This window comes from Ixodes scapularis, unplaced genomic scaffold (genome assembly GCF_016920785.2).
Source record: "Ixodes scapularis isolate PalLabHiFi unplaced genomic scaffold, ASM1692078v2 PGA_scaffold1__304_contigs__length_218370807, whole genome shotgun sequence".
NCBI classification, from domain to species: domain Eukaryota; kingdom Metazoa; phylum Arthropoda; class Arachnida; order Ixodida; family Ixodidae; genus Ixodes; species Ixodes scapularis.
The window spans coordinates 24,181,667-24,197,887 of NW_024609846.1; the positions used below are offsets into that span (position 1 = coordinate 24,181,667).

General features: G+C 47.6%; 1 protein-coding gene across 1 annotated transcript; it reads left to right on the forward strand.

Moving 5' to 3' along the window:
- The first annotated feature begins 345 nt into the window (after positions 1-345).
- LOC8032162 (hydroxyproline dehydrogenase) lies at positions 346-12,220 on the forward strand. Its single transcript, XM_029970346.4, has 6 exons — positions 346-419; positions 2,446-2,592; positions 7,788-7,963; positions 8,104-8,205; positions 8,499-8,587; positions 11,953-12,220. The coding sequence occupies exons 1-6, from the start codon at positions 387-389 to the stop codon at positions 12,177-12,179; spliced, it is 774 nt and encodes a 257-aa protein (XP_029826206.2). The 5' UTR covers positions 346-386; the 3' UTR covers positions 12,180-12,220.
- Positions 12,221-16,221: the final 4,001 nt, after the last annotated feature.

The following is a 16,221-nucleotide window of genomic DNA, read 5'->3' on the forward strand; positions in this document are numbered from 1 at the left end:
GCGTCATCGCCATGCTCCAATTCAAGACGGCAATTTCGGGCTCCGCTCACACGCAATGTGGAACACTTAACGCTGACGCAAACCCACAGTGATTGGGTTCGCTCGTATACGAAATACTAAAACTCGCTAGTGTTTCACCGGTTTCCAACGCCAACGAAACGTGCTGCATGTGAGTAGACGTGCAAGCGCGTAGGCGTTCCTTCGAACTGGAATGCCGTTACAAAGGGTATAGCCATTACCATCCATCCATCCATCCATCCAGAAAGGCCGCGATTGGCAAAACGACTGCACGTAAAAATTAAAGAATCTAACTTTTCTGAAAATTACGCTTGCTCATGCAGGACCAAGAGCTCGGTTTTGAAGCAAAGGATCGCTTGCTGTTGCATATGGGTCTCGCCAACGTACGACGGATCTGCCAGGTGAGTGTGGCAGCCCACTTGAAGGGACGCCGAGTAGAGCGCTAAACTGTTTTTTGTAATTAAGGCGTGTTACGATTGCCATAGAGATAAAAAAAAACAAAAAAAAAACGAGGATATCCATTTTTTGGTAAAAAAAAGAAAGACGTTTAGGCAAGTGCCTTCATCTTCTCGAAAAGCGTACTTTCGTATACGCAACAGACAAATCAAGACATTTTTGCACCATTGTCGTCTTCATCACTAATCGAATGATGCTACGACGAAGCTGTTCACACAGTCGTGCGGTTGTTGTGGAGTGTCGTACATATTTAAGAAAGAGAAACGCGTGTGACGGAGTCACAGCCTCTCGCACTCGTCGCGCTACTCAACAGTCGTCAGCGAAAGCTTTCGAGCACCCTGTGGCGCGCTTCGAGAGTAGTGATGGTGCCAGGTGGCCTGCCTGATTCAGTAGATCGATTGGTTTCAGTTTACCCCAACGTGGGGTGCCAATCACCGTCCCTTCACCCCGCTGACAATGTGGCGCAGGCATTTCGAATGCCCCGCGATGACATGCCAACGTCAATGAGAAATGATACCGATCTAATCTTGTTTCTTTTTTTTTCTTTCTATTTCTTTACCGGATGTCTTAAGCGTGCGTGTTGTATTGGCAACGTATAAAGTTTGTTTAAAATAAAGAGTAAAGCGTGAAAGACATCTGAGCAGAAATCGCGTCGCATCGTACCGCCGCGCGTCGTAACCATAGAAACCACCAGTGACAGCAAAGGTTGTAATGGTTACGCCGCTCAGCGGCACGAAGCAAAGCGGTTTTTCCTCGCGTATGTTTCACGCCTAATTTAAATATTTCGGACGAAACAGGCTGTATATCTTCTTAGGCCATCGCGCATCGACAACCAAGAAAACGAGTAAATCCGTCGGAGTAACAAGACTTTGATGAGTGATTTCCGCACCCTTACACTTTCAAAAAAAAAAAAAAGTTGTAAAAGGGTGTATCGTTACACCCTTTTGTCCCATATAATACACCCCAAAATTTCAATTCGACGTACAGCGCCCTACAGTTCAACAGACGGCCCGAAATTTTACGAGGGGCGTGATAACCGTCTGGTACAACTTTTTAAATAGCTAAATTACGTATCAAAGACCACAGAAAGAAAACACCGAGTTTTTACAGTAAAGCCAAGAAAACCCCGATTATTTTTTTTTTTTGTAATCAGTAAAACGTACATTAGCTATTTTAATAAGTTGTACCACATGGCTATCAAGCCCCACGTAAAATTTGGGGCCGTCTGTTCAACTGTAGGGCGCTGTACGTCGAATTGAAGGTTTGGGATGTATTATTTTTGTTTGAGAGTGTAAAAGGGCGGTGCAACGATATTCAATTGGAATGTTTTTCACTTTACACGAGCTTACTGGCACTGGTGGGACTCAAGGATACTCGCACGCAACGCCACTGGCCAAGAAACACTTTTGTTGCGGTGTAATTTCAAGGACAAAACCGATCATTTTCGTTTAATCTCTCCTTCGCAAAGTTTGATGACGTAACGTGGGGATCGCGGTACACCCATATGACGATATTTGAATGCGGTTCATAGATTGGACCCGAGCATTGCGTGGGCACTCGACTTGGGCTAGTTATAATTGCTAGCTCGAGAAGCATTCGGGTAGTGGCCCGTGTCCAATCGCTGCAACGACGACAATAGCCGAACCATAACAATGTCCGGAACGCAGCGCGTGTCCTGTGCCTTGCCAACCCCAGCGCATGCCTATGATCAACATTGGCGGCATATAATCGGCTCCAGATCACGTGACCGCTTGTTCTGGCTGCGAGTTGAGGGGGTGAACTCTGTTTGGTTTTTCTTTATTTTTTTCTGCGACTTCAATTGCGTGTGGCGAAAACGAACGGGTATTTCACAGGCCATTAACGTCAGGGATCCGTTCTAAGCGGTATTTGCGCAAAATACGAAAATGGTTGCATCGCCCCTTCGAAACCCTTCCAACGAATGTTTTTTTTTTTTCTTTTTTTTCGATACAGGCGTCGAGGGATTTGGGCGTAAAAACTTTGATCGACGCCGAACACGTGAAGATCAACCCTGGCATCGACCTTCTCGCCTTGGCCCTGATGGCCGTCTTTAACAAGGACCAGCCGCTCATCGGGCACACGTACCAGTGCTACCTGACGGTGAGTGCAAGAAGTGCAGGGCGGCGTGTCCCGAAGGTGTTATACCACCGCTCTGCAGCCCATGAGGTTCTGGTGTACGCCAAGAATAATGCCGTGGAACGAATCTTCAGGCGAACATACTAACTTGCGCTCTGCCCTTTTCTGAAGCAGTAGCCGCGTTCCCATATTTTGTGTCGTCGATAATGCCCAGCTTTTGGCAGCGTTCCTGGGAATGCTTTTTTTATTTTTTTTGTTAGCACTATTGTTTTTTTGTCGTGAAGGTAACGGACGCGAGCTGGGGTGAGAACCAATCAGGATAACTTGTGCAGCTTCCACTCTAGAAGTAACTAAATATAGTTACTCGTTATTATATCAAAAAGTAAGAAAAATACGTAACTCGTTTATTTTCTCGAAGACTAACCAAGTCGTTACTTCGTTACTGTAAAAAAAGTAACTCGATAGAAATAGCGCGGTACTGGTAACGCGCGTTACGTACGAGTCTAGACTATAAAATGAAAAACTATGGCCGGTGATTCGTGTTCAAAAGACCGGTAAAAGGTGACGCCGAAGCTTTGGAGAGTACACGATGGTGGGTCATTCTTTATTACCCGGTGTCTCAAATAGCGGCCAGGCTCTTGAAATCAACCGTAAACATCGGTTTCTTAACCTCTCTTGCTACGATTCTGTGCAGCCCACAGGTGGTGCATTTTTTTCTAGAAAATTTGCAAAAAGCGAACTTACCTGGAGAAAAATTAAAGAAAGAAAAAGGCTTAAAGGGACCATGAAATGACTTTTTTACATTTTCCCAGATAACTTTTACAATAAACCGTCAATGTTCACTGAATGCCGAACAGGCATCCGTTTTCGTCTCGGTCTATTAACTTCTACACAAAAAATTAATGAAATATCGACTTTTTCTTGACCGCAAAACAAGCCGTGACGTACGATGTTTCCGGAACCGGAAGTTCTCTCTGCAGTAGGAGATGGGAGCGTTAGCGAGTTGGGGTGCGCCGGTGGGTTTTACTGCGCCGATGTCACCGACGTATTTTCTGAATCGGCGCCTCTCATCGCCGCATCGCAGCTGAACGAAATTCAATGAGATACGTTGCGCTACAGCGACAGCATGGGACTAGTCCCATACGCCGGTATGCCTGTTGGGAAGTAAAGATGGGAACAATTTGCCGCGGCGTTTTTCGCGGTCTCGGAGATGCAGGAGCGAGCCGACGTTAAAAAAGATACGTTTGAACTGTCAGCAAGAGCCACGTAAATACCTGTTCACACTCGGAGCGGACGCGCGCGTTTGATGAAGTGCTGTATTCGCGCTGTTGGTAAGCGCTTCGGGACCGATCTTTTACAATTGCAACTCGATACTGACGCGACACTCGGCAAAGAAAGGTTGGACCGGTATTGCACGTATACCTCCCACGAACTGTTACAGCTCGACAGTGACGTGCAGTCTGTCAGAATAAAAATTGCATACCAATAACAAAGTGTACATACCGTGCTACGAAGGTAATCCATACAGCGTTTATTTCAGCTCTATATCACACAAAACAAGGAGAGGATCGACGAGGGTCCCTTTTCGACGAGTGTTCGTCAACACTGCCTCGGAAAACAAGGGGAAGAGAATGACCTCATCTCTTAACCTAAAATTGAGGTCAGCGATCAAACTATAATACGGAAGGGTCCACAAGGGTAGCGCGGGCGTATTCCATTCTGTACGCCAGCCGGTCGTAGGCAGACGGTCTTACGACGAAGCAGCGCTGCGCCGAGTCGGAGTGCCTGCTAGGCCTATATTCTGAGAACTTCGTCGGAGCGGGATTCGCGGCTGTTGTCGCTCTTCTCGGGTGTTTGTGGATCCAGCGTTCTTGTTCGTCGTGGTTTGTTTTAAGTACATTTCTTTCTTGCTGCTTGAAGTCGGCACGCGCGAGATGAACACGTAGAAAAATAAACGTTCAGTCAGTCAGAGTTTTGAGAGGAAGGAAACCAAAGGAAATAACCGTTCTGCACTTGGCCCTGCCCTACTGCGCACGCGCAGTAGTTGCTTCGTTTACCACACGATAGATGGCGCTTGGCTCTCAGCATTATCAAATTTGGCAATTTTCGCCACACATCTCTAATTATGCTACAAAATGTGGATCTGAATATTATTTAACAAAACTTTTAGGAAACATTCGCCGGCTATTTATTGTTTACGATCGCGGTGCTGGTGAGGTAGGCTCTTACCCAATAGGCGATGTGGATTCGGCTGACGTGCACCGATTCTGCGTATGCATCGTAGTGAAAAGGCAGAGCTTTCGAAGGAAAGAAGTCGCAAAAGAGTCCAGTTTTCTTTTAAAAGTTCTATAGCAAATAATTTTTTTTGGCTCCCTAGTCTTGTGTTTTTGTGTTCCTTTTCACACCTTTTACGACGTGCGGTGGATGAAATTCGATTTTAAAATAATTTCATGGTCCCTTTAACTCCTATGGAAACCTAGCGAAGCCACCGATCTTCAAACAATAGAGCCTTTTTTTTTGTTTACTTTTTCCTCCGGTGAGTTGGCTCTTTGCAAAATTTATAGAAAAAATGCACCACCTGTGGGTGACGCTGCACGAAATCTTAGCGCGATAGGTTAAGAAACCGAATTTTGCGGTCGATTTAAAGAGCCTGGCCGCTATTTGAGACACCCGGTATATACTAGGCACAATGCCTGTAATGCGTCTCCGACTGAAGTGCTTGGCGTCCTTTTTTCGCCCACACGTCGAAAGAGGTCCCGGAATGCCGACGAATGACGTCAGAAAAGCCGGAGTGTGCCGCTGTCGGACGCCGCGATCCTGGCGGTTGGTCGTAGAAATGCCGGCGAAAAGCACGAGCGAACGCGAGTGTGGCTCTCGTCGCGGCGTCCCAACTTCTGGCTTTCGAAGTTTCCGTGGTCTGTCAAGCTGGAGAGCGAACTGCAGCAGAACAGGCGTCTGGCACACCCGCCACCGCTGCTGGGACGCCGCCAGGGTCGCGGCAGGTGACAGCGTGGCACTTGTATGACGTCATCGGGCGAAAATCTAGGGACCACCTTTTTTGGACGCGGTAAACACGCCAGTCGGAGACGCGTTCCTGCCACCATACTACACTCCGTTCATCCTCAGAGGGACACTGACAGGGTATTTATGCTCGGTAAGATTGTGATTTGTACGTGACGTATGTGAATCCAACAATACCCAGAAGCCAGAACACTATTTGCGGCTCGAAATTCGTTTTCTTTCTGGCTGAAAAACCGCCGATCGAGAACTTGCCGGTATAAGTCGTGCTCACTTTCTCCTCCGTGGTCACGTGCCGTTTTCTATGGTTTAGACACAACCACTAACAATAACCAAAGTCGTCGGTCACCGAAGGTGCACACTCAATATTCAAATAAAAAGAAAAAAGACAATATGATACTCATTTTCTGTGGCTTCTAAGAACTGCAAACACGTTGATTGTAAAAAAAGAAAGAAAGTTGCACAAAGAACCGGAGGCACTCTGCACTGTATTCGTAATTCTGAACGTGGCGTCGTGTCACAGGAGTCGCGGGCTGGACGGCTGAGCGAAGCGTACTAAGTGTTGGCGGCGGACGACAGATCTTTACTTCAGAACTATTGTTCGCGCTACTGGCGAATTTCTCTAGCTTCGGAAGATAATTGCTTTGCTGTTCAAAGAATTAGGAACTATTCCGCACGACACGGCCGACCACCCAGCTGATTCGCTCGAAGGCGTCGCCGCTCGCCTTACGAGCACGAATGGCTAAGAGCTTGAAACACGCGCAAATGTCAAGCACCAAGCGCTTGACTTTTCCATTTTTCGTGCTACGTGGGACGTGTGCGTTTCTGGTCTGCTTAACATCCCCCCCCCCCCCAAAAAAAAAAAAAAAAAAAAAAATGAAAAGGAAAAAAAAATGGTCGAGTGTAGCCATGTGACTTCCGGCAATTCCTCCTCTACATTTCTTCTTCCTCCCAGGTCCAGTTTCGGTTTCGAGCAGTTGCCTTTTTTTTTTACTTCATCAAAATAAACGTGACACTGCAGCAAAATATTGAGTGGGTTGTCTTCTGAAGCCACATTCAATAACCTAATAAAAATATTAAAAGAAAACAAAAATTGGGGAGTGTCAGTGTCCCTTTCAAGGGGTGCTGAACCAAACATTTCAGTGTCTGTAATAAGACGAGCACAGTTCAAAAATGGCGGCTCCCAGGACCATATCTGCGGTGGCTTTGGCGGAGTCGCGAGCGCGACGTCGGTGGCATTCTCGTGACTGCGGCTTTTAATAGGGGACAACATTGCGCACGGTTTGGCAACGATCACCGGCAGTTTGATGCTTGTGACGTGCGAACATTTCTCGGCGAAGGTGCGTTGTGCCAATTTTTAAGTCACAGCATTTCGTGTGTGAAATAAAAATAGTGTGTGTATCTTAATTGGTGGCGCTGCAAGCGTGAGATGCTTGGGCTTTTGCCTCGCGGCGGAGAAACGCTATTCTAAAACTCTATACAGCAGCGTGCGCTAACAAAAGCGCTAAATTTAGAGCTCGCGTGCGCTACACTTGCGTACGTTGTTCTAGAACTCCCTATTAGGGAGTTTTCGTAGACCGCGTTACCCCTCCGCTAAGCCCTTCATAACGAAGAAGCCGCTACTGCGCCTGCGTGCCGATAGCCTTGACTGTAGAGCTCCGGGTGTCGTAGCGGGTTGCGGAGAGCGTTGCGGGACGGCGAACACTCCCTACGAAAACTCCCTACGAAAACTCCCTATTGTCTCTCGGAGTTTCGTCCCCAGTACGGACGCTACGTGCGCAGTGTAATGCCGCAGTTGTGCAGACGTCGTCGAATGCCCTAGACACCAAAAATGTGGTAAAGAGTCCGGTGCAGACGACACTTGTGCCTAGCACTCGCCCACCCCAAGCCCGCCCGTCGTTGCGTAGAGGATCACGTGACATCTCGTACCACGTGATAGCCATGCACTTGGCGGCCAGAGGCGGATGTTGCCGGACGGAGCCGAAGTTTCAATTTCGATTCCTGCTCGTGTTTAAAATTAGATTTAAATATATATATATATATATATCCCATTTCCCGCGAAGCAAATGACGTTGTGTTTTTTACTAGGGCTTTTTAATGCGAAATCGCCCATTATCCGGAAATCTTCGGAATTGAGCGGAGTTGCTTTCAGCGGCTACACTGTCTTCTGTCTTGTCGTGATGCTTTCGGCCACAACGCAGAGTACCCAGGATCGTTTGGAGCGCCACCTTGCGCTGGCGGCGTCGCTTGGAGTTAGCTTTGGGGTGAAGCTGGTTCGTGGAGCCTATATGGACTCCGAGCGGAGGAGGGCGCTCTCGGCAGGAGATTCCAGCCCCGTCTTCGGCACGTACGAAGAGACTAACAACAACTACAACAGGTTGGTGAACGCCATTCCTACTTTATTCGTTTCCTGTCAAGGCTAGCAAAATGATGACCAATCAAGCGGCACGAATACGATTAAGCGCGCATTTTATTTCTTTTTATCCCGTCAGAGATGTTTGTCTTGTCGTCTTGCAGGCTGCTGCGTCGGCTTATGTGGTTCGTTGCTGACTCTGAACGGGAGTGCAACCTGGTCGTGGCATCTCACAACGAGGAATCCATTCAAACAGCAATTTCAGAGTAAGGGGCTGCCGACTCGCGGGGGAACACGTTCTCAGAAACGTCTGAGTGTGAACTGCACCGGTACGCAATCGGAACTTTAACAATCGGTCCTGCTTTAACCAGTTGAATAAAGGTGAAATGGGATCCGTATCATTTTCCACTAAACCACGCAGCCTTCTCATTTGGCTTCGCTCATTAAAGATTGATTAGTGTTCCCTGCGCGTCGCTGGAAAGTACGGGTAATTAGCATCTGAGAGTACAGTGGTGTTACGTCTCCTCATACTACAATGGATGTATTTTGGTTGGTGCAGGATGCGAGCTTTAGGGCTGCAGCCTGACGATCCCCGAGTCAGCTTTGGCCAGCTCTTGGGAATGTATGACCAGACGACCTTCCCCCTTGGTAAGCGAGATGGACCTCGTTTTATTTAGAAAAGGCCTTTCAAGAAATGTACAGTGTAGAGCGCCTTGATGTTGCTTGCTGGCTTCGCCTCGCTACACGGGTGACATGCTTTTTTCTGAGGGCAAGCGCCGCCTTTTCGGCCGTGGCCACCATTTTGCCTCCCGTTGTCTATTGACCTTGTTCACGTGAGACGACTGAATCGGTTTGTGCCCGTGAAAGTCTCGAGTTAGAAAGCACTCATAGAGGTCGAGATAAATTAGTTCAAATAAAGACTTCCTCGACTAGGTGATGCAATGCGTCGCATGCAGTAATCTGTATACGTGTTATTGCGTTATCTTTAGACGCAGCGACGAAAAGAAACGCGTACTTGACGAAATACGTGAAGTTGCATGCTCTTTAGCGCAGACCGCATGGCGCGTTTTTCTGCACGCGAAAACGCGACGCGCTATGAACGTGTGCGAGGAAGCTGACGCGGGGGCACCTGCATGCAGACAAAGCCAAGGACCACCGGCCGCGCGTTATCAGCGTTGCCAGATAACGGAATTCTCAATACGCGCTGTAAATGTTGACGCAAATACTACAAAATGAGAATTAAATGAACAAATAAGTAAATAAAACGGGTTCGTGTGTCAAAAGAAACACCTTTTTAATTTTTATATGGGAAATAAAAATGCTTTTGAACACTTTGAAATGTGCTGAATACGAAACAGCGCACTGTGCAGGATCACGTGATAGTTCGACCGACCCCCATTGGGCGAAAGCCGCTTCGACGCCTCGGCGCGCGTCTTGTTCTCGATCGGCAAGAAACCAACGCTCCCGTGAAAACTCGCGCCCGCGCGCAGGAAATGACGTCAGTTTGACGCCGACGCGCCTGAATCGCGAGCAAAAACGCGCCATGCGGTCTGCGCTTAAAGCTATCTCGCGTTATGTCAGAAGTGGTTACGCTCGAATAACTGTGTAAGCAGCTTATAAAGGGCTACATATGAGTGAGAGATAAGATTACGGCTCCGTTAGTAGACGACAGTGTTGTCCCCATTTTGGGAGGGCCGCCAACCCCGCAACTTTGAGCCACTCTAATACACACCCTGTGGAAGCGTAAAAACAAAAAAAAAAAAAGGCCTCCGATTTGTTGCTGTTTTATTCCTACTTCTCATATAATACTTCCTTCTGAAGACTAAAGTGACGTGGTGCGTTTAGGGGTTTTGAGTACCATAAACTGCGCAACGAAAAAAAAAAAAATAAAGATCTCAGTGAATAACATTGAATGCACATAAAATAGGATATAAGAAATGCAGAATAATCAAGCCAGAGTGGTTCCTGATGCAGAGTTCGCTCAGTATATTGGTCTCGCCACTTTTCTCATACTTTCACGAGTAAAAATAGATGACGGTAGACGAATGTAGAACTTAAAGGGATACGGAAACAAAATGTTCGCATTTCTTTCTTTTGTTTAGATATTGCCTATCAGTGAGTTTCCCTACACCCCCCCTCCCCTTTACGGGGGTGTACTCCCCCCTCTTCCTTGTTTCTCCGAAGGCACCCCCTTAATTCGCAACGACTCCTATATTCTCAATGCCTCCACCCCCTAACCCCGCTAAAATTTGCCCCCCCATAATTTCAATTCCTGGGGAAACCCCCGTTGTCTATGTTTTGCCAACACCCCAGAAACACTAGCCTAGACTAGCGTTTCTGGGGTGCCGGCAGGGAACTCAAGAAAGCTAATTTTAAAACGAACTAACAGATTTCAAAATTGTGTCTGATAGAGGTCTGTGAAGCTCCGTTGGAATGCCGCCACGTCATGAGTTCATGAGAAGTAGCGCCCGTTCGCGGAAGTATGGCTCATTCGGGAAGTGAGTTGCTTAGCCCTGAATGCTAGTCGGCGGAGAACGCAACGTGCATTCCACACCATCATTATCTCCTTAGCCGGCCAATTTCAGTAAAAGATTATCGTCTCAGAGACTTGGTTCGTGGATTCCTTGTTGGGACGCTTGTGAAGACAAATGGCGCCATTGGGGAGGGGGGGGGGGGGAGATAGTGACCGTTACAAGTCATTTTAGTACTTCCAAAAGCAATCAGATTACTCTTGCGATTGCTTGCTTATAAATGCATTCAAACGACTCCAAAATTAATCCAAATAGTAATCGATTAGGAGTAAAATAATTGCTCGTAATAATTACTGTGCAAGTCTCTCCATGGCCCATAAACTCTACAATAGTATTTATTTAAGCAAACGCCCTGAATGTGGAGGAACGAACTTGTTACTTAGGGCACTCAAACGAGTTTGTTAGTTTGCTTTCCTGCAGAACACAGAGAGAACCACTCACGGCGAACAATAGAAGGATTCAAGCCAATAGCAAAACTAAAACTATGTTCGGACAAAAAAGAAAAGAAAATACGATGCGTGCATTCCAGAGACACCGCGGCATGGCGTTTCCGTTGCCCGTTGTCCCTACTCGGGTAGCATTTTCCGGATTTAGTTTTATTCTGAGCTTCGTCGTTCGCTGGGATATCTTACTCATGTTTGCCGTGATTAGCTGGCTCCGTGTTCGGCGGGAAAGTGAACTCACAGACTTCTCTTTTTTTTAGTATGTTTCCACAAATGAAAATAGCGCATTGACAAGGGATTGAAAGGTTCAAAGGCGAACTTGTGCCCGCAAAGGTACACCGGAAGGAACCGCACATTTTGCGACGCCGACGAAAGAGCGACTCACTTGGTGTAGCCGGTTTCAGTTTTTTTTTTATACCAACTGCGTAGTCTAGAACGTTTTTCTCGGGAAAAATTGCGTTATACTATACAAGCTTCTGCTTGAACGTTCTAGAACAATCGCCAAAGATAAAGTCAACAACCTGGCCGGTGGCGTTCAAATTGGCCGTACCTTGGTGTAGGAACCGCGTGCGATGCCAACTCAGCCATGAACGCGGCAATATTGGCACGAATAAAAAATGGAAGGCAAATTTGGAACTGAAAATAAACGTTTATCGAGACAAAACTTGTGCATTCGAGGAAAACAAATATGTATACATAGAGAGAGCCTCCTGCATTTGCGACGGTAGGGCGACTTCCCAGATATTGCAAGTCTTAGTTTCTCTTATACGTACTACGTTGTTTAGAACATTTTGCGCAGGAAAGATGCGATACGTTACAAGAAATTACTAGAGCGTTCTAGAAGAGTGGAGAGAGATAAAATGAAGAGCCGCGGTCTGGCGGAGTTCGAACTCCATGCCTTCACGTGGGAGCAGCAGGCGGTACAAACTCGGTCATGGACGCGGCAATGTATGTGTGCAACTGACATCTGCACGCGGTCGTCATTCCCACCGAGTTCGGGTGTGAGCGAGCTTTATTGGACACCTCTTTCCGTTCGCAGCTCTGGGTGGCTACAACGTCTACAAGTCCATCCCGTACGGTCCTCTGACCGAGCTGCTCCCGTACCTGGCCAGGCGGGCGAGCGAAAACCGAGCGGTGCTGCGGAGTCCCGCGCGGGAGCGCTGCATGCTCGCCCGCGAGATACGCCGCCGCCTTGTGCCTTCCTTCGGACGACGGTCGACAAGTGCCACCGTCGACGGTCAATCCGGCAGCGGCAGTGGGCCCTGAGCTGACCACCTGGATTGACGTCCACAGTATAGGAGGTATACACTGGACGCCATGTTTGAGAACGCTGTTTAGAGCGCATGCGCAGAACGAGCTCACATTATCAGGCTGCGAAGATGGGGAATCTTGATGGTGTGGAATGCACATTGCAAAGAAACTGCGGAAGCTCGCCGTCAGCACGCAATCGGTCAGCAGCCGCGCACACAGCTATGGCCGCTCGTGAATACACCACATAGGGAGCATTCAACGGCGGCCATGACTGTGAGCTCGACTGCTGAGCGTGTGCTGATGGCGAGCTTCAGCAGTTATTTTGCAACGTGCATTCCACACCATCAATATTGGCGGCCTTAGCAACCTATTAATCTGAGCTCGTTCTGAGCATGCGCTCCAAAGAGCGCCCTCAAATATGGCGTCAAGTGAATATTCCCTATAGACGTTTCTGTTTCCTGTCGTTCTCAGTCACGTGGGTTTCGTTTCTGGTATGCGGCACGAAAAAATTATAAAACATTTCAACCTGGAATATGCGAGAAAATATAGGTGAGGCAAAACAAGAATGAGTGACAATCACGCATTTCTCGTAAACATCTTCCAGCGGCGTGGAGAGATCAAAACGATGTTTTCCCGCACACCAGAAGTGACGACATTCAAGATGGCTGCGACGTCGTGGAAAAGGTGTATGCAATAGTCCCTGACGAGGTGAGAAGAGCAGGGCGCGACTTTCGAACGCTCGCCCTCCGGTGTGCGGTCGCTGCCTTCTGGTCCCCTGGGGCTGCGCGTGCAAGGTCGAGGCGCGCGATATGTTGAAGCGTCGTCGAAGGTACACAACGAGCGCTCGTTTCGGGATACGGTCCTCCCTTCCGTTTTCACCCTATTAGCCACGAGTCTATTGCCTCCTACAGACGCTTTACACACGCGCCAAATTACAGCCGCCATTGCTGACCTTCTCTTGTCTTACCGAGATGCCGAGCTACTGAAACGGTAGTTGACCATCCTCTACAAAGGCAGATGCTTTAGAAAAGGACACAGTTGAATCTAATATGGCAATAACCTGGCCTGCTATGGTAATGACGAAGTGAAATAAACGGAATAAGAGGAAACAAAAACTGAAGGTCAGTTATGGCGGCGTCCATGCACAGCTGCTGCAAAGCGTCTATATACTGACAAAGCATGGCAGATAAAGAGCGTTAAGCGGCACGAGTATCAAGAAGGTTATCCGCTACGTTGACGATTTTTACTGATTCTAGAAAGCGGTGAACCAAAGGATACGTAGGTGAACGAACTGGTGGGGGACATTTCCTGCGTGTGTGTATGTGTGTTGGGGAGGGGGGAAGGGCCTTAAGTTAACCTTTGAGAATCCAGAAGAAGCTAAGCTCTAGTATCTCGAAATTTCCATCTACCTAGGAGAATCCCATGTCTGCCGGAAGTAGGGTCCAATATCTAAGAAAGGTATTCTTGATTACAGGTCAGCCCACACAAAAATTGTAAAGAGCCGCATTGCATTTTGCTAGGCTTGGCACTGAAGTAATCCTGCTTCCACAATCTAAGGGGCAACTTTAAAGGACAACTCCGCTCAATTCCAGGAATTTCGGGGTTTTTGGTGATTATACACTAAGGTATACTAATATACGGCTCGACGTCGTATGTTTCTCAAAAAAGGAAATATAATTCTCGTAATCCTTCTTTACTCCTGATCACGAACCGAAACCGAAACTGCGCCCGCGCCTGGCAACATTGGCCCCGCGTCGTCATAGTCTGGGACAACCCACGTGGTACGAACGTCACCGCACGACCTCGCCGACCGCGCGGACGGACGGATCGGCGGAGCAAGCGTCGTCACGCCGTGTCGTCTGCTCCACGGTCTCTGCTATCCAACGACGTGTGCACTACCGCGGCCGCAGAGTGTTTTGACGCAGAAAAAGGCAAGTTGTTTTAAAGTTATGTTTTGGAACCATTAGTAGTTGAAGTTAAGTAAACCACTCGTAATATGCCAGGCATCGCAGCACAAAACGTTGCTCCGAGACGCAGCAGGTTCGGTCTTCCCGACGACGAGCGCGGAGCGCTCGCTCAGACACTCATCAGCGCATGCGCGTTTTGGATCACGTGGACATCGGTATGCACGCTGCTGGCGCCGCCTGTAGGCTGCGCCTCAATAAAGTAAAAAACAAGAAAAAAAGCGGTCCCAGACTATGACGTGCGGCGCAGTGTTGGCTGCGCCAACACGCGGTATTGACTGCGCTGTTCTCTGCGCCGCACATCGGCCGCTAGAATTAGCAGATTTCGGAGACTTGAGGCATCTCAAACTTTGTTTACCAGTTTAACAATCTTTTAGGCTTAATTACGTCGTAAAACTTGACGTGTAGTCTTTCTAGGTGATACTAAAGAGAACTGCGTTGTTTTTTCAGCATCGAAAATGAAGCGGAGTTGCCCTTTAAGTTGAAAAATGGTACTCAAAAACGCGGGATATCCATCGACATTATTGTCAGACCTGGCAGGCAGGCTGCTGAAGAGAACAAAGGGCAGCCACTCCACAACATGAGGTATGAAATAAAGCGACCAATGGTCATCCCGTATTTACATAGTTTCACATAATTAAAAAAAGAAAAAAAAATAGTGAAAAACCGCTACCGAATTTTAGTTTTTTTTTTTTTTTTCAGCCCAGCAAAAACCAGTCAGATTTGTTCCAGAGTCAAGGCGAAGTCAGAGGAAATCAAAACTACCATGTGCAATAAGAAGCGCGCCAAGCCGTGTGTGCCATGTGCCATGGGCGTTGCATACAGTTTCCTATCTTGTGCGGCCGTTGGTCAAAATGGGAGGCTGCCTGAACGATGAGCTCCGTGAGCCCAGGTACTCTCTCGGAGGCCCAGTGGGATGACACGTTTCAGTTCACTGTAAAGAGTGCTTGTGCGAGCCGTCTATTAATACCACCACAATTTTGGGAAGGCACAAGAAGAAATGTCGTGGCGCCAATCCACGCTGTGGAGGTGGTTGACCAGCGAAGCTGTGGTATCACCTGCAACGGTTGCCCACTGCACTATACCAAATGACTGACGAACAAAAAGTATATGCAGTATACCAACACTTTTTATATACCCTTTTCATGCCTGATGCTGCTCGGCGGCACTCCAGTCATTGACGTCCGAGAGAACTTCCGGTTCATAAGAATAATAAACAAGGCCCTAATCAACACTGCTGGTTGAAAAGTCGGTGAAACGTTACAGATTCTCCAGGTATAAAAATTTTCCAATATTTTTGTAAACCAACTCGAATTCTCCAAGACATTAAACTGTACAACCGAAGGCCCCTGTTAATTCTCCAACGTTGTTGTCCATGTAGGATTTATGCTTTCTAGCACTGGTGACATAAGCAAGCTCGACAGGCTTGCAAAGCCGTAGCGGCCGCTACTCGCTTGGGACGCAAGAGGCAGTGACGTCACTCCACATCGCAAGCTGCCGTCACCGTGGCAGCATGCTCAACAGTAATCTTTACCGTGAAACGTTTGCGGTGAGCGCTAATTAAGTGCTTCGCATTGTTATCAGGAGCGCCTAATCATTAATTATCTGGTTCGGATGCTTGTTTTGTACATGTTCTTTATTGAAAGGAATGCTGTGCTGTATGTTGTATGCGTGATATGCACTTTTCGCTCCAATCTCTGAAGGTTTTCTTGTTTCTTTGCTTTTTTCCGTGAGGACGACGACACGAAAATATTCCGGAAATACGACCAGTGGGTCATATACATATTCGATGTAAAAAAATGTGAAACGTGAGGTGCTTGCATAAAAACGAACAAATCCCTGAGTATCTAGTTTAATAGCGTGTGTTCATACATTGTCATATAGCGGGACATTTCACATACGTATAAGAGAGTAGACACTTTTCAAAACCGCATCAAGCAGCAATGAGTCACCATTTTTTTTAACGTAAAGCACGTGAACGGGCCCCAGTTCACCTCGGAAGATAATGTAGCATTCGAGTCCAATAGGTGCTGAGCCGAGTCCACAGTGATTGATGACCTAACATACCTGTCCAAAAAAAGGCCAAAGTATGA